The sequence below is a fragment of the Triticum urartu genome, chromosome 2A (genome assembly GCF_056163025.1).
Source record: "Triticum urartu cultivar PI428250 chromosome 2A, HENAU_Tu73, whole genome shotgun sequence".
Classification (NCBI taxonomy): Eukaryota; Viridiplantae; Streptophyta; class Magnoliopsida; order Poales; family Poaceae; genus Triticum; species Triticum urartu.
In genome coordinates, this window is record NC_141874.1 from 767913546 (window position 1) to 767932055 (window position 18510).

At 42.3% G+C, this 18510-nt stretch overlaps 1 protein-coding gene across 1 annotated transcript; it reads right to left on the minus strand.

Moving 5' to 3' along the window:
• Positions 1-1311: 1311 nt before the first annotated feature.
• LOC125540458 (putative disease resistance protein RGA3) lies at positions 1312-10454 on the minus strand. Its single transcript, XM_087540524.1, has 3 exons — positions 10382-10454; positions 8941-10064; positions 1312-3345 (listed from the first exon to the last, which is right to left on the minus strand). Exons 2-3 carry the CDS (start codon positions 10048-10050, stop codon positions 1312-1314), a joined length of 3144 nt encoding a protein of 1047 aa, XP_087396650.1. The 5' UTR covers positions 10051-10064; positions 10382-10454.
• Between the last annotated feature and the right edge of the window lie 8056 nt (positions 10455-18510).

Consider the following 18510-nt stretch of genomic DNA (forward strand, 5'->3'; position numbering starts at 1 on the left):
TTCTCACTATATAATTAAATAGCTTTGCATGCTCTCCGCTCAATGTATTTTCTTTGGCCAAGTTCGATTAGTTTTTCTTCAGAGGGAGTGGTGCTTTATAGTGGGTTCAATCTTGCGGTGATTTAACCCAGTGGCAGAAAGCGCTAAGGCACGTATTGTATTGTTGTCACTAAGAGTAAAACGTCGGAGTTGGTGATCAAGTTGCTGGATATCCGTTTTATTCCCACAGGTGATCAAGTTGCAGATGGATTTACCAAAGCTTTGTCATGGAAGAAGTTAGAAGACTTCAAGGGCAATCTCAACTTGGTGAAGTTGTGATTGAGGGGGCGTGTTAGAAAGAGTTATGTATAAGGTATACGGTATTGTATAAACCGCATATACCCATAGAGAGGTAGATCGCGTGCGTGTGTTCTGTTGTAATCTAGGTAGTTAGGTTGTTAGGGTTTATCCTCAGATCTTGTATAGGTTTTCTTGAGGATCAATCCATAACCTAACTACCGCACCTTGTAATCTATCCTTGGCTATATAACACGTACGCGTCCCTGCCCAAAGGTATACGCTTCCACGCAATCTTTCATAATCTACTGACCCTAAAACGAAACTGACCTCACAATTTTCAGTCATAACTAGATTTTGGCTTCATTTATTTGCACAACCAAGAAAGAATACATGGGGAACATAATATATACATGCATAAATCAGGGAGCAAAGGAAGAGATAGGAACTACATACTACATCAGGGAAGCAGCATACTACATCTGGAATCAGGGAGCGAAATGCTTTGTTTGTTCTTCTTGTCATTTTTTAGGAGCATGAGCATGGCTGGCTAGCTGTTACAGATGAAGGAACCTGCTGACGACAAGCATCGAAGCATCAAGTGCGTACGAGTAGTATATGTGAGTCTGAACAACCAAATATATTGATCCATTCCAGGCGAGCATCAAGTAGGACTGCATATTACACTCTTATTAGATATCTTACTTGAGCATATTACAGGCGAAAATGAAATTATCCATCTCGTAGTCGTCGGTGAGTTCACAGCTACATTCTTGCTTATGACAAAGTCTTCTGGGAGCATATGTGATGTGAGTGAGAGCAACAATACATACATATATTACTCTCTTCAGTATGTGAGCGAAAACCAAGCCGCAACTGAACTGAACAAACAAGAGTATATATTTGATCCATTCTATGCGTCCAGGTGAGCAGCAACGACAGTACACTCTCGGGTGCTCAACGATTGAGAAATGCAGAGGAAATTACATATTACACTACTCTCTTACTAATAAATTCTTACTAGTACTTAAGCGCTCATCTCTTGAGCGAGTCCAGAGCTACACTCCTGGTTATAACAAGGTCTTGTGGGAGCTCAGGCGGCACTTGGTATTGGGCTTGTTGATGTCCCTTGGCCTTGGGTGTGCACCTGGCATCTGCTCCACTAACCTCCCAGTGTTCCCCATCCAGCTCCAGGCTGTCCAGCACCGACACACCCTCCACCAGCTTCAGCTTTGGGCAACGGTAGATGTCGACCGTCCGCAGCTTGGCGAGGCCGCTCATCCTCTTTAGCTCAGGGCAGCGGTACACTTTAAGCTCCACAACCGAAGAGAAACTCTCCACATATTCTAGGAGCGTGAGATCATCTAGCACAATGCTTCTCAGATTCTGCCTGCGGTCAGTAGCAAGGTCAGGCGGAAGATGTGTGAGCTTGCAGTCAATGAGAGAGAGATCCTCCAGAGCTGGCATGCCTACGACTTTGCTCTGCTGCTCCGCCTCCCACTCCCACTCCTTCCATCCGGACAGCCCGTTCAAATACAATTTTCTCAGGCTTGGGAATGCGACACCCCTTGCTGCATCATGGATCTGGAAGTCGGGCCCGACATGCTCGATGGCTGGAGCATGCATGATCACTAGTCTTTCCAAACCAAGCATCCTGCACAAACCATCAGGTAGTTGGGTGCAGTGGGTTATGTGCCCTAGGCCAAAAATCTTCAAGCTCTTAAAGGTTGTTGCCGCTGGGGACTGCAACCAATTTGGTAGTCGACGACCAAAATATCTTCTTATTATTAGTGTCTCCAGTCTAGCAGGTGAAGGGCAGAGCTCATCAAATACAGCCTCTATTCTCTCTTGCTGCTCCAGACCAATTTTGCGCACTTCATCTTCTTCCTCCCCTTTCTTATCTTTGTAGCAATTTAACAGCAAACATTCCAGACTCTTCTTGTTGCTGATATTGGCCCTTTTAGCAACTGAACTACCAGGCACATTTTCTAGACTTTGGACCACAAGAGTTCTAAGATGTGAAAGGGCCTCCAGCTCTTCTAAAGTGCACCAGTCCCCATCCATCTTTACTGGAAACCCAAGAAGGGATCTCAAATTTGCTAAACCACCGAACCCTCTTGGTATAACATCTACACTGGATCCAACCAAGTTAAGATGTCTCAAACACGCTAGTTTTGTGATGTTGTCAGGAAGCTCTTCCAACTTTGTACAATCGTAGAGCTGAATGTGCTCAAGGAACCTCATCTTATGGATGTCATCTGGAAGCCTAGATATGTCTGTATAGGAGAATGACAAGTATCTTAGGTGTCTTAGCTCCCCCAAAGAGTTCACTAACCAGTCTGATTCCCCGGATCTTATATCCAATACCCGCAGACTAGCAAAAGTTGCCAATGAACCACCAGGTATAATATCACAGTCTATCAATAATGTCCTCAATGTTTCTTGCTTCTCTAGGATGCTAAACTCTAGTTTTGAATGACGTACAGAGAGCCGGCGGAAATTTTGGTTTTCTGGAAGAAGATTTCTAATGTCAACTTTATCCTTGTTAACCACGAACGCTTCTTCTTTAGCCATAAATTGAGCAAACGAGCGGACAACATCATGCAAGGTGTACTCCCATATGTTATTATCTGGATCATCGGGCTCGAGAAGATTCCTATCCTCCAACTCCCGATGATACTCATCCCCTATTTCTTCAAGATCAAGTTGGTCTGACCCTGACCTCTCATCATGCTGAACAAACCCTTCACTAATCCACATGCTAATAACTGTATCCTTTGGAAAACCGGAACCCTTTGGCAAAAGCGAGTAATAGAGAAAGCATTGCTTCAGTTCAGGAGATAAATCATCATAGCTCAAGCTTACTGAGTAGTTTAGTTCATCTTGTGACTCCCATTCTTCTTTCCAGCCAACATTCTTGCGCAGAACAAACTCCCAGTCACGTTCCTTAGGGTCTCTTTTGCTTAAGAGTCCACCCATAACTTTAATGGCAAGTGGTAACCCATCACATTTTTCTAAAATCTTCATCCCAATATCTTTCAGCTCATCAAAATCACTTCCAGCATCGGCCTGCCAACAATATAGGACACCTTAGTAACAGTAATATCCATCGTACTTGTACATTTCTGTATATACAAGAGTTTGCATTTTTTTTGATACACAACTTTATATTCAAACTTATAGTATTCTAGCACTAGGCAGCCGTACGTAAAAGATCATCAGATAGTAAGTACTCATGTATGAATTATAGTTTTGCTAAATTGGGAGAAAAGACATCTTTTCGCACTGAAAAGAAGAAACATACTTTCAATCAAAACACCATACATGCGTAGTACTTCTAAAGAAAAATATACTGTAGTAAACAATTTAAATTGTGTGGTGTCCGTAAATATGCCAAATATAACACATTTGTCAATCAAAACTAAGACTTGTTTCAATCAAAGCGTAATGAAGAAACATAGTTTTCATGTATGAATTACCGTTTTCCTAACATAGTATACTGTAGTTTTCATGTATGATCAACACGTAAAAGATCATCAGATAGCAAGTGCTCATGTATGAATTACCGTTTTCCTAACATAGTTTTCTACTGAAAATATCTTTTTGCACTGAAAAGAAGAAACATAGTTTCAATCAAAACACCATGCATGTGTAGTACTTCTAAAGAAAAGTGTACCATAGTAAAGAATTTAAATTGCTTGGTGTCCGTAAATATGCCAAATACAACACATTTCTCAATGAAAATGGTAATATACATAATCAGAATTATATATATATATATTGCAAAATGTAGTTATAGTATTTTTTTTCCAAAACTAAGACTTGAAACATAGCTTTCCAGTTCCCAAAATGCAAAGCTTTGAAAGAACTGAAAAGTTAACTAACCAAACATTTTCCTATCCAAATTAAAAATTTAAGGCTAAATATTTATGCACAGTTCTCCATACTTTTCTACTTAAATTTGATCTGGCCGGTTATGGATTCATATCTTTACAAATCAAAGTTCCCATTTTAGATATTTGTGCCTGCATAGTTCAAAATATCGTACAACACTTAAATTCTTATTAAGCTCTATGCTACTTCCATTATTTCTCATAGACTTGTGCAATACATAGTTTTTTATTGCAATATATGCCACCCAATGCTTTTGTTCTTTTCCATCGAACGTGGACAAACATTTATGACATTATGTTTTGAACGCACTGACACTTCCAATGCAGTTAAGCAGATTTTGGCTCATACTCTCTTTATTTAGCAATAGACATGTGCCGGCACAGTCTCTCGGAGTTGCTCATAGAAGTAGGGTGTGCGTACGTGCATTCAGTGGCGGAGGCAACGCCCGGCCACCCTGGGCACTTGGCCGGGCTTGCTGCCTACTTGTATGTTGCACGAGTCCCTGTCATGGGACCTCCTATATGCCGCTCTTTGCGTCAAATTGTCGGCCGAGTAAGGTGGATATCCGTCTGGGCCAGCCAAAGCAAGCGAACGGGGACCATAGCGCGAGTCTGGATACCTAAAAAAGGAAATGTTTTGTAGGGACTGAACGAAGGACCTCCAGTTACCTAAGACCAGCTCTTACTAGTTGAGATAACATGCCTATCAGTATATTCGATTGTGCAAAACAATTAAGAACCAGAACAATTGCAGATCCGCGTATTTTTAAAAATTCAAATGCCAAAACATTTCTTTTGAAAAAAAGGGGAATGTTTTATGAAATGCGTACACTTTCTATATGAGTGAACAAAATTTTAAAAAACAAAACATTTACAAAAAAGGAACATTTTCGAAAATACTGAACAATATTTCGAAAATCTGAGAAAAATGAATATGCGAAAAAAAATTCAAAACGGTTTTTGAAATTCCATTTTTTTTGGAAAACACAACAAGTTTCGAAACTCTGGAACAAAATTGAAAAAGAAATATTTTTTTCCAAAACGGGAACATTTTATGAAGTTTCAAACCAAAATACTGAACGCAAACATTTTTTGACAAATTAGAAAATTTTCCAAACTCCGTAAAAACACAGACAACACAAACATTTATTGAAAAACAATCATTTAAATGGATACCTCTTTCGAAACTGCCTAACAAAATGTTACAACATGAACTATGTTTTTAAATTTGAGAACAATTTTTGGAAACAGGAACATTTTTCGAATCTTTCGAACAAAATTTGGAAACATGAACATTCTTTGAAATTAGCGTACAAGTTTTGGAAAAAAAATATTTATTGAAATCCCCATTTTTTCCGGAAAACTTTATAAAATTATGAACAAAAATAAAAAGGAAATAAACAAGGGAAAAGAAAAGGAAAGGAAATAGAAAAATGAAAAAGAAAAAATGAATAGTAAAAATTCATCAGAAAGCGAAAACCAGTAAAAATCGGCTCAGGAACATTCTAAAATGTTCCCAAAACAAGGAAAAGCAGGCTGGGACCTTCTAGAATTTTCCTAAAATCGGATGTGATGTACTTGGTAGCTTCTAAGATGAGCGGGCCCAGTTCCATTGCTAGCTTGATGATGTCTGGGCGAACGATAGACTACTTGCCGCGGAATGCGTCAAATAGGAAAAGCCCCCTGTCATAGCTGGGCAAATCCATATTCACGTCGTGGTAAACCAGTAAAAATGTTGAAAAAATGTTAATCAAGTACTCCCTCCATTCCTAAATATTTGTCTTTCTAGACATTTCAAATGACTACTACATACGGATGTATATAGATATATTTTAGAGTGTAGATTCACTCATTTTGCTTCGTATGTAGTCACTTGTTGAAATGCCTAGAAAGACAAGTATTTAGGAACGGAGGGAGTATTTGGGAAATGTTGAATGCGTATAGAAAAAAGGTTGACCATGTATTAAAAAATGAGAATTTTTTTATCATGCATATAAAAATATTAATCAAGCATTTAAACAACATGCTGAACAAGCATTTGAAATTATTTAATCAAGCATTTGGAATATGTCAAACGTCTATAGGAGAAATGTTGACCATGTATTAAAAAATGACTAATTTTTTATCATGTACAAGAAATGTTGATCTTGCATTTAAAAAACTCCATTGATAAACGCATTTGAAAAATGTTAGATGTTCATCAAAAAAATGTTGACTATGTATTAAAAAACGTTAATCAAGCTTTTGAATTTTTTTAAAGTGTGTAGGTATAGTAAAATGTTGAACATGTATTAAAAATGTTAATCAGGCATTTGAAAAATGTTTAAAATGTGTATAGAAAAACCGTTGACTATGTATTACAAACATGTTAAACTTGTATTAGAAATATGTTATTGACATATACAAAAATGTAGAATGCTAATCAAAAGCAAGAAAGAAAACCAAAACAGAAGAAAACCAAAAAATAACAAAATAAACTAAAATAAAAAGGAAGTAAAGAATTAAACCGAAGAAACATATGGATAAAGAATTAAAAAATATAAAAAATGTGAAGAAGAAAAAATAAAATAAACAAAAGAATATGAAAAAGAAAAAAAATTAAGAAAATCAAATAATTAAATAGAAGAAATGGAGAAAGAAAAAAATAAAAGGAAAAACGGGAAACAAAAAAGAAACCGGGTGTTTTCCTACTTTTAAAAGTATATATGCGCATGAATGATTGAACACAAAGTCGATGGATGCTTAGTGGCTAACAGTGCTACCCAGCAACCTAGAGATCCCGGGTTTGATTCATTGCGTGGACCCTTTTTTACTCATTTTTTTTTTGCAAATTTTTGCGCTAGTGAGCCGACCCGATTAGGCAAGACCCATCAGCGAGAGAAGCTTCGGTTTTGCTGAATGCGTGAAATAGTCCTCACGGTCGTTGTTTGCTAATCGCTCCACCTCCTTCTATGCAAAAAAAAATCGCTCCACCTCCTTGCCCGGCGACTCTTAGGATGTTAGTCTCACTGATGCGGCCAGTGGCAGGCGGAGCGGACCCATCCTCTGGAAGGAAGGAACGGCTTGCATCCCCGTCTACTTGTGCGATCCTTTGTAATCGGATTTGGTAAAATTGCTAATTGATCTAGTCGTCCACGTCGACAGATTTCACTGATAGATCCAGTGCTTAAATTCTCAAGTCAAGACTTCGGAAATTATCCATATGAACCTAGTTTTTGGTTTAGGGATTTCTTGTACAAAGTACATGTCAACTTCAAGAGCTCTCAAAAGTTTGTACATAATCTTCATCGAAATCTGACAACTTTTCAATGGACGGTGTACCAAAGCAAAGTTCTAACTACCAAATCCGAATAATAAATTTCATAGATGAAGAGGTTTTTTCTAATAAAGCTAGAAGTGAAAATGTGAATGATATCTTTCCTCGCAAAAAAAATGTGAATGATATGCAACCAGAAAGAGAACTAGAAACTAAATATTGATATATTGATATGACTACTATATTTATTATTCTTCATTATTAAGATGGTTTTTGTTTTTCAAAAGTTTGGCGCTATTTTATATGTTGTGTATCACATCACCCAACTTTCATTCCCGATTAGAAACTTGGGGGAGTGTATGTTCATATTTATGAGCGTCCGCGTCTTTACCGTGTTAAAAAAAACAGATAACCTTGGGGACTGTTTCTCCAGAGGGGTTTTTGCTGCTATATTTTTATATGATCTATTACTGAATGAATAAAAATAACATTATAAGATACACACTTTATTCATATATTACTGGGTGAGTATAATGCATGAAACATCTCTAATAAAAATGACTGCATTTTGGAAGTAAAAACATGGAAGAGAAACAGCTTAGGCCTGATTCACGGAATCACTATTCAAAGAAGAAGTCAAACGAGGGGCATGTGGACAAGAATGCACGCTATAAATTAAGGAATTACTATGTACTAGTACTACTTGTCTACTCCCTCCGCCGCATAATGTAAGAAGTTTTTTTTTTTGACCCTTTTGTTAATAACAAACTTCAATAGTTTGACCTCCCAAATAGTTCCTTCTAGGGGGAACAAACATAACTAGCTTGACCATTGTATGGCAGCGTAATCTTTGGGTCAACCTCCATTTCTAGCTTGACCATTTCTAGCATTTTCTACATAATCAGAATTAAAATTCCAAACATAACTTTCCAACTTGCAAAATACAGAACTTGAAAGAACTCAAATTTCTAATCCCTCTGTAAACTAATATAAGAGCTTTTAGAATACTAAAATAGTGATCTAAACGCTCTTATATTAGTTTACAGAGGGAGTACTAACTAAACATTTTCGTATCTAAACTATTTTTTTACTATTAAAAATTTATGCACAGTTCTCTATATTTTTCAATTTAAATTTGATCTGACCTATTATGGATTCATATCCTCACAAATCAAAGTTCTCATTTTCTTGCGAAGGTAGGACTTCATGTTCGTCCGTAATTAAAAAATACGAATGCATGCAACAACTAGCACATTGTATCGGATACCATACAACTTGCCATATGAAAATGGAACCATTAAATTTGCCACGAATAATATTAATACAAATTTCCATTAACCAATACGTATCAAAAGCAGCGGTCAAATAAAACTGTAAAATATAATAAAATTGATATACAAACGTACACATATGATTTTCATACACCAAACCCCAAATGTGCAACCAGATAAAGTTTGACTAAATTGATGTCCAAAATACTGTAGTACTTGTTTGTAAAATAGATGAGTTACGGACCTGTGGCTGTGGCAGCTGTTTCTTTAGCAAGCACCAAGCATCTTCATCGTTTAGTGTGTCGACACGCAGGATGGAAGCTCCCATGCTCCGAACGACATGAACCTTTCTTGAGGTAACCAAGACTCGGCTTCCTGGTTGTGTACCGGCGGCATTAAGAATGGGGGTGCGGAGCACGTTTTCCCATGCTTCTCGGTTCCACACATCATCCATGACCAAGAGAAACTTGTTGTTTGATAGGGAGCCGGTGAGGGCGTTCACAAGTATGGTCTCGTCCTTCTCATCACCATGCTTCCCCCCGGCTTGGGAGATGGCGGCCCTTAGCAGGTCCACCTTGGTGAACTGTTGAGTGACGCTCAGCCATATCTTGGTTTTGAACTTGTCCTTGATGGCCTCGCTTGCAAAGACCTTCTTGGCGAGCGTGGTCTTGCCTATGCCGCCCTGGCCAACGATGGCCACCACATTGACGGGGTTGCTACCATGCTCATGGCGGATGTCGGCGATCAGCTTAAGCTCCAGTTCCTCTGCATTCTTCTTGATCTGCTCCCCCACGAGATCTGATTGAACGAACTGCGCATTCTCGCGCCTGGAGTAGGAGGCCAAACTGGTCGGCGGCCTCCTCCGTTGCTCGTAGGAGCCAAGGTCAATGAAGTTGAAGTCAGCGACGCCCTTGCGGATGGTGGCCAGATCATTGTTGAGCGTCTTGATGCGTCCGCCTACCTCATTGGCGAATCCGGGGTTCTGCATGCAGAAGAGAAACGGCTGGAGGATATCCCCCACGCAGCGCAGAAATGGCAGCTTCTCCCTGAGCCGGTGGCATAAGCCGCTGGAGTGCCGCTTCTCCTGTCGGTCCATGGCCTCGAGTTGGCAGAGATCAAGGATGTCTTGGGCCTCGTACATGGCGTTCTTGAGCCTGGTCACCCATGCCTGCACGCTCTTGTCGGCGATGCGCTTCCTCTCGGCGTCGGTGAGGAAGTTGCGGAGGGGTTCCACGTTGGCTTGCAGCTTGTTCATCTCCTGGGAGACGCCCAGCAGCATGCGGATCTTGGCTTCTCCCATGTCCGTGATTGTTTTCATCACACGGGCTGCCAAAGCATCAAGGACAACCGCCATGGCTTCCTTCCTTCCTAGGAACACCAACCAGTTAATCATACTATGTATACAGAGAATTACAGATTAATATGCTTGAGACCATATTCGTATGTAGTACATACGCTGATTAATCACAGTGCAAGTAACTGGTAGAGATGGACCGATGGATGTAGGTAAAAATTAATGACACAAAATAATGAATTAACTAAAGTAGAAAATATGCATGTTTTGCCGATCATTTATCACCTCAGCTTGCAGTTGCAGTGAGAGGGGGAAGCGGGTCTATCCAGCTAAAGACTAATAATCAACTAACTAAAAGACAATATAAATAAATAAACTAACGGATTATCACCTCGATCGATGAGCTTGCAGTTGCAGCAGTGAGAGGATCAACGGCTTCTTTCCAAAGAAGACGAGAGTGGAATGTTTAGGTGGTGATCTTCTTCGCCACCAGGAAACGTGTGTACATATATATAATCAACTAACAAGGCGAGAAGAGAATAGATTGGATGGGAAGGCAGAGCAGAGCCGAGCTGATGAGTAAAGTATTAGATGCACACATCCATGGCCCCTTTCTTTTCCCATTTCCTCTTTTCTTTACGTATGCACGCACACAATTCATTTCTCTGCTCATGAGTAAAGTATCAGATGCATGCTCTCAACATCCATGGCCTGCTCTTCCTGCAACATTTCAGAATTCCATCAGGAAGTACTCCACAAGTTAAGGTATTCACTGCTTTAATAATTTGTACATATATGCAAACTGTGGCTGGACTGGTTTTAAATTTCAGTTTCAATTCAGTGATTTTGGTTTTTGTTTCGCCAAAGAACTGAAATTTCCAATTGAATTCGACACTGAGATTCAACCAAATATTTTCAAATTTTCACAAAATAGTAATTTAAAAATTCTTTGAATTTTTATGTACCACTGAAATCGCCGAAAGGCAATTATTTCGGCATGTACCGAAATTAATGAAATTTCAGCGAAATTACAGTCAAAGTGAGAACCATGCGACCAAACCAACGCCCATGGTGCCAACCCGACCTCATGCTCATTGTTTCTCCCTCTGAGTTGAAATAATTGGGACTAGCAAGGCGAGAAGACAAGACAAGAGTGTGGCGCAGGAAAAGGAAATACGTACGTACGTACGTAGATGGATTGAATGGGAAGGCAGAGCTGAGCAGAGCTGGTGAGTAAAGTATTACTTAGAGAGAGAATTCCTTATTTGTTTATTCTGCAACTCCCGTTTCGAGTTACTAATCTTAGCAACTGAACTAGTATCAAATACTGAGGGGTTGCTATAAACACTAGTAAAGTACACATCAATAACATGTATATCAAATATACTTATGTTCACTTTGTCATCCTCCTTATCCGCCAATCACTTGGGGTAGTTCCGCTTCCAGTGACCAGTCCCTTTGCAGTAGAAGCACTTAGTCTCAGGCTTAGGACCAGACTTGGGCTTCTTCACTTGAGCAGCAATTTGCTTGCTGTTCTTCTTGAAGTTCCCCTTCTTCCCTCTGCCCTTTTCTTGAAACTAGTGGTTTTGTCTACCATCAACACTTGATATTTTTCTCGATTTCTACCTTCGTTAATTTCAGCATTACGAAGAGCTTGGGAATCGTTTCCGTTATCCCTTGCATATTATAGTTCATCACGAAGTTTTACTAACTTGGTGATGGTGACTAGAGAATTCTGTCAATCACTATTTTATCTGGAAGATTAACTCCCACTTGATTCAAGCGATTGTAGTACCCAGACAATCTGAGCACATGCTCACTGCTTGAGTGATTCTCCTCCATCTTTTAGCTATAGAATTTGTTGGAGACTTCATATCTCTCAACTCGGGTATTTGCTTGAAATATTAACTTCAACTCCTGGAACATCTCATATGGTCCATGACGTTCAAAACGTCTTTGAAGTCCCGATTCTAAGCCGTTAAGCATGGTGCACTAAACTATCAAGTAGTCATCATATTGAGCTAGCCAAACGTTCATAACGTCTGCATCTGCTCCTGCAATAGGTCTGTCACCTAGCGGTGCATCAAGGACATAATTCTTCTGTGCAACAATGAGGATAAACCTCAGATCACGGATCCAATCCGCATCATTGCTACTAACATCTTTCAACACAATTTTCTCTAGGAACATATCAAAATAAACACAGGAAAGCAACAACGCGAGCTATTGATCTACAACATGATTTGAAAAATACTACCAGGACTAAGTTCATGATAAATTTAAGTTCAATTTAATCATATTACTTAAGAACTCCCACTTAGATAGACATCCCTCTAATCCTCTAAGTGATCACGTGATCCAAATCAACTAAACCATGTCCGATCATCACGTGAGATGGAGTAGTTTCATTGGTGAACATCACTATGTTGATCATATCTACTATATGATTCACGCTCGACCTTTCGTTCTCCGTGTTCCGAGGCCATATCTGTATATGCTTGGCTCGTCAAGTATAACTTGAGTATTCCGCGTGTGCAACTGTTTTGCACCTGTTGTATTTGAACGTAGAGCCTATCACACCCGATCATCACGTGGTGTCTCAGCACGAAGAACTTTCGCAACGGTGCATACTCAGGGAGAACACTTCTTGATAATTAGTGAGAGATCATCTTAAAATGCTACCGTCAAACTAAGCAAAATAAGATGTATAAAAGATAAACATCATATGCAATCAAAATATGTGACATGATATGGCCATTATCATCTTGCGCCTTTGATCTCCATCTCCAAAGTACTGTCATGATCTCTATCGTCACCGGCATGACACCATGATCTCCATCATCTTGATCTATATCAATGTGTCGTCACACGGTCGTCTCGTCAACTATTGCTCTTGCAACTATTGCTATCGCATAGCGATAAAGTAAAGCAATTATTTGGCGCTTGCATCTTATGCAATTGAGAGATAACCATAAGGCCTTTGCCAGTTGCCGATAATTTCAACAAAACATGATCATCTCATACAACAACTTATATCTCATTACGTCTTGACCATATCACATCACAACATGCCCTGCAAAAACAAGTTAGACGTCCTCTACTTTGTTGTTGCAAGTTTTACGTGGCTGCTACGGGCTTAAGTAAGAACCAATCTTACCTACGCATCAAAACCACAACGATAGTTTGTCAAGTTGGTGCTGTTTTAACCTTCGCAAGGACCGGGCGTAGCCACACTCGGTTCAACTAAAGTTGGAGGAACTGTCACCCGCTAGCCACCTTTGTGCAAAGCACGTCGGGAGAACCGGTCTCGCGTAAGCGTACGCGTAATGTCGGTCCGGGCCGCTTCGTCCAACAATACCGCCGAACCAAAGTATGACATGCTGGTAAGCAGTATGACTTATATCGCCCACAACTCACTTGTGTTCTACTCGTGCATATAACATCAACACATAAAACCTAGGCTCGGATGCCACTGTTGGGGAAAGTAGTAATTTCAAAAAAATTCCTACGCACACGCAAGATCATGGTGATGCATAGCAACGAGAGGGGAGAGTGTGATCTACGTACCCTTGTAGACCGACAGCGGAAGCATTAGCACAACGCGGTTGATGTAGTCGTACGTCTTCACGGCCCGACCGATCAAGCACCGAAACTACGGCACCTCCGAGTTCTAGCACACGTTCAGCTCGATGACGATCCCCGGACTCCGATCCAGCAAAGTGTCGGGGAAAAGTTCCGTCAGCACAACAGCGTGGTGACGATCTTGATGTTCTACCGTCGCAGGGCTTCGCCTAAGCACCGCTACAATATTATCAAGGATTATGGTGGAAGGGGGCACCGCACACGGCTAAGAATATGATCACGTGGATCAACTTGTGTGTCTAGGGGTGCCCCCTGCCCCCGTATATAAAGGAGCAAGGGGAGGTGCGGCCGGCCAGGAGGAGGGCGCGCCAGGAGGAGTCCTACTCCCACCGGGAGTAGGATTCCCCCCCCCCCTTTCCTAGTTGGAATAGGATTCGGGAAGGGGGAAAGAGGAGAGAGAGAGAAGGAAGGGGGGGGGGCGCCGCCCCCCTCTCCTTGTCCTATTCGGACTAGGGGGGAGGGGCGCGCGGCCCAGCCCTGGCCACCTCTCCTCTCTTCCACTAAAGCCCACTAAGGCCCATATACCTCCCGGGGGGGTTCCGGTAACCTCCCGGTACTCCGGTAAAATCCCGATTTCACCCGAAACACTTCCGATATCCAAATGTAGGCTTCCAATATATCAATCTTTATGTCTCGACCATTTTGAGACTCCTCGTCATGTCCGTGATCACATCCAGGACTCCGAACAAACTTCGGTACATCAAAATGCATAAACTCATAATATAACTGTCATCGAAACCTTAAGCGTGCGGACCCTACGGGTTCAAGAACAATGTAGACATGACCGAGACACGTCTCCGGTCAATAGCCAATAGCGGAACCTGGATGCTCATGTTGGCTCCTACATATTCTACGAAGATCTTTATCGGTCAGACCGCATAACAACATACGTTGTTCCCTTTGTCATCGGTATGTTACTTGCCCGAGATTCGATCGTCGGTATCTCAATACCTAGTTCAATCTCGTTACCGACAAGTCTCTTTACTCGTTCTTAATACATCATCTCGCAACTAACTCATTAGTTGCAATGCTTGCAAGGCTTATGTGATGTGCATTACCGAGAGGGCCCAGAGATACCTCTCAGACAATCGGAGTGGCAAATCCTAATCTCGAAATACGCCAACCCAACATGTACCTTTGGAGACACCTGTAGAGCTCCTTTATAATCACCCAGTTACGTTGTGACGTTTGGTAGCACACAAAGTGTTCCTCCGGCAAACGGGAGTTGCATAATCTCATAGTCATAGGAACATGTATAAGTCATGAAGAAAGCTATAGCAACATACTAAACGATCGGGTGCTAAGCTAATGGAATGGGTCATGTCAATCACATCATTCTCCTAATGATGTGATCCCGTTAATCAAATGACAACACATGTCTATGGTTAGGAAACTTAACCATCTTTGATTAACGAGCTAGTCAAGTAGAGGCACACTAGTGACGTTTAGTTTGTCTATGTATTCACACAAGTATTATGTTTCCGAATAATACAATTCTAGCATGAATAATAAACATTCATCATGATATAAGGAAATAAACAATAACTTTATTATTGCCTCTAGGGCATATTTCCTTCAACGGCCTCCCCCACAGTCGGCCACCGTCAGCGTCATCGGTGTCTCCGGCGCCTGGATAAGAGGAGAAGAGGCCGAGGTCACCTGCCTCGGACTCCCCCTCCGAGGCACAACCTCCGAAGCAGATGTCGTCTCCCGGTCCGAAACCACTGGGGTGGTAGGAGGGAGCGAAACCACCTGAGGCTCCAACTCCCCAACCCCCCCAACGGTCGTCGCCGAGTGCGTCCTCAACAAGCCTCCCACCACAGGACCAACCACAGTATCAAGCTCCAACACCGGTAGCATACACTCAAAGCCGTCATCAGAATCCACCCGGTCGCTCCAAAGTCTGGGAGGGGCAGACACTGGCTCAAAAGACCCAAACCGCAGCGTACTCATCGGCACTGCCAAAGCTGGGGCTGGCTCTACCCTGGGTCCATCCCCGGGCAACTGAGCAACCGAACCCGATCCACTGGTCCTCTCACGTCCAACCTCATCAGTCGGGTCCCCACTAGCACCTGCGTCGCCATCACCCTCGTGCATATCCACATCATTCCCATTAACCGCGTCGGCAAACAACTCAATATCCTCAAAATCAATCTCAAGCGGAAACACCTCTCCCCTATACGTCCAGTTGACCACATCCGGGACGAACTCGATGTCCAGAACACTCACTAAGAGTCGGTCCACCCCATGGGCGCGAGTGAATGTCATATCCACTTTCTCAGTCTTCCCAACCATTATACCCAGACTATCCACAACTCGAGCATCAGTCAAAGACTCAGAAGGAGCCCCTGAAAACCGCAGCCACACCTGAGTGAGCGGCTTTCCCTTAGGCTCCACCTTCTTCCAGTCATGAAATTCCAGAATGCATTTAGTACCGGGGACCTTGCACAACCCAAAATTCAGCAGCCTCTACAAATCGTCCACCATTGGGAAATCAACCCTAAACACACTGTCCTCAATCTGGACAAGCTCCCACTGAAAATCACCTGGGGCCAGCTCCTGAAGTCTCTGCACAATTTGAGCCTCAGACACCACTCCCTGGGTAGCTTTCAGAATTCCAGTAGTCAAGCTTTGTGTCTCAACCGGAATCTCTCTCGTCGCCGGGGACTCAAAGAACGTGAGCTCAGCACAATATACTCCATACATCGTGAGAGCTGGAGCCTGATCACGCAGAAGCGGGCAATCCCCCATAGCATGAGCTGTCTTACCACATGAATCACAAAGTTCCGCCACACACTCAGCAATGAAGTGACCCTTCTCACCACATCGATAGCATAGCATCTTCTCCTTCTTACGCGCCCACTTGGACGCCCTCTCAGACTCAGACCTGTCACCTGCCTCAGCAGCAACACCAGTCGCAGGAACCTCCACATTGGCCAAAGCCATCACTACCTCCATCGCCTGGCAAGGCAATTCGGTCGACTGCACGGGATCGGCCGCCATATCAGAAGCCTGATGGTCTACCACGACCGGTGGCGGAGGCTGTCTGCGGTATCGACCACGACCACCGCCACGGCCACCACGATGCCCACGGTAGCTAAAGGAAATATGCCCTAGAGGCAATAATAAAGTTATTATTTATTTCCTTATATCATGATAAATGTTTATTATTCATGCTAGAATTGTATTAATCGGAAACATAATACATGTGTGAATACATAGACAAACAGAGTGTCACTAGTATGCCTCTACTTGACTAGCTCGTTAATCGAAGATGGTTATGTTTCCTAACCATGAACAAAAGAGTTGTTATTTGATTAACGGGATCACATCATTAGAAGAATGATGTGATTGACATGACCCATTCCATTAGCTTAGCACCCGATCGTTTAGTATGTTGCTATTGCTTTCTTCATGACTTATACATGTTCCTATGACTATGAGATTATGCAACTCCCGTTTGCCGGAGGAACACTTTGTGTGCTACCAAACGTCACAACGTAACTAGGTGATTATAAAGGAGCTCTACAGGTGTCTCCAAAGGTACATGTTGGGTTGGCGTATTTCGAGATTAGGATTTGTCACTCCGATTGTCTGAGAGGTATCTCTGGGCCCTCTCGGTAATGCACATCACAACACGATGACTTTGTTCATTATGAGTTTATATATTTTGATGTACCGAAGTTTGTTCGGAGTTTCGGATATGATCACGGACATGACGAGGAGTCTCGAAATGGTCGAGACATAAAGATTGATATATTGGAAGCCTTTGTTTGGACATCGAGAGTGTTCCGGGTGAAATCGGCATTTTACCGGAGTACCGGGAGGTTACCGGACCCCCCCCCCCCCCCCCCCCGTAACCTAATGGGCCTTAATGGGCCTAGTGGAGGAAGAGGAGAGGAGGCCTAGGGGCTGATCACATACAAATAATCTCTAGGAGCTATTATTTGGAATACTTACCTAGTTGGACCACTATACTACAGAAAAATAAATAAAGCTGAGTATGAAACATCCATGGCAAATGGCATTTTAACCAAGGCAAAGTGTAGGCCGAGTGTTACACTCGGCTTAATATGTTTAGGCTTAGGGGCTGTAAGCCGAGTGTCACTTATCAGGGACTCGGCTTATATATAAGCTGGGTAAACGCAGCGACACCCAGTGAAGAAAGTGAGATCATGGCCGACAACACCTAACGGAGGTGCCACGTAGCCCACGTCTAAGCCGAGTGGCTAGTAAGCCGTGTGCCTCGTGCGGATACACGGTTTACATGTAAGCCGTGAGGGCCACGTTAGTCGTGTGTCGACAGCAGCCACGTCCAGCTAGACTCCAAATTGCTCACATAAAGCTATTCTAGGGTGTTGATAAAGTATTCCAAAGGTGGTTTTGATAATTAAGTTGTACCCTAGATACATGTTCTCTTATTAACATGTTGCTAGTGTTTTTTAAATCGTTCTCTTATTCCTTTCTTGTGGTAACCAACACTCGGCTTCCTGGTTGTTCACGGACGGCAATAAGAATGGGGACTCGGAGCATGTCATCCCACGCTTCTTGCTTCCACACATCATCCAGGACTAGCAGAAACTTCTTCTTAGTGACACTCAGCCATATCTTGATTTTGAACTCCTCCTTGATGGCCTCGCTTGCGAAGGCCTTCTTGGCGAGCGTGCTCTTGCCTATGCCGCCCTGGCCAACGATGGCCACTATCTTGACGATGTTGCTGCTATCATGGTCGTGGCGGTCGGTTGTAATTAGTTGTTGCACCAGATCCTCTGTATTCCTCTTGATCTGATCCCCCACAAGATCGGACTCAAGGAATTGTGCGTTCTCGCGCTTGGGTTGTGCAGAACAGGTCAGCGGCATCCTCCGTTCCTCGTAGGA

What these genes read in the sequence shown, in the direction of transcription:
- LOC125540458 (XM_087540524.1), bottom strand. Translation starts at nt 10,050, where the DNA reads ATGGCGGTTGTCCTTGATGCTTTGGCAGCCCGTGTGATGAAAACAATC. An exon ending in AACAGCTGCCACAGCCACAG is followed by an intron (nt 3,346 to 8,940) that starts GTCCGTAACTCA and finishes TATTGTTGGCAG; the next exon opens with GCCGATGCTGGAAGTGATTT.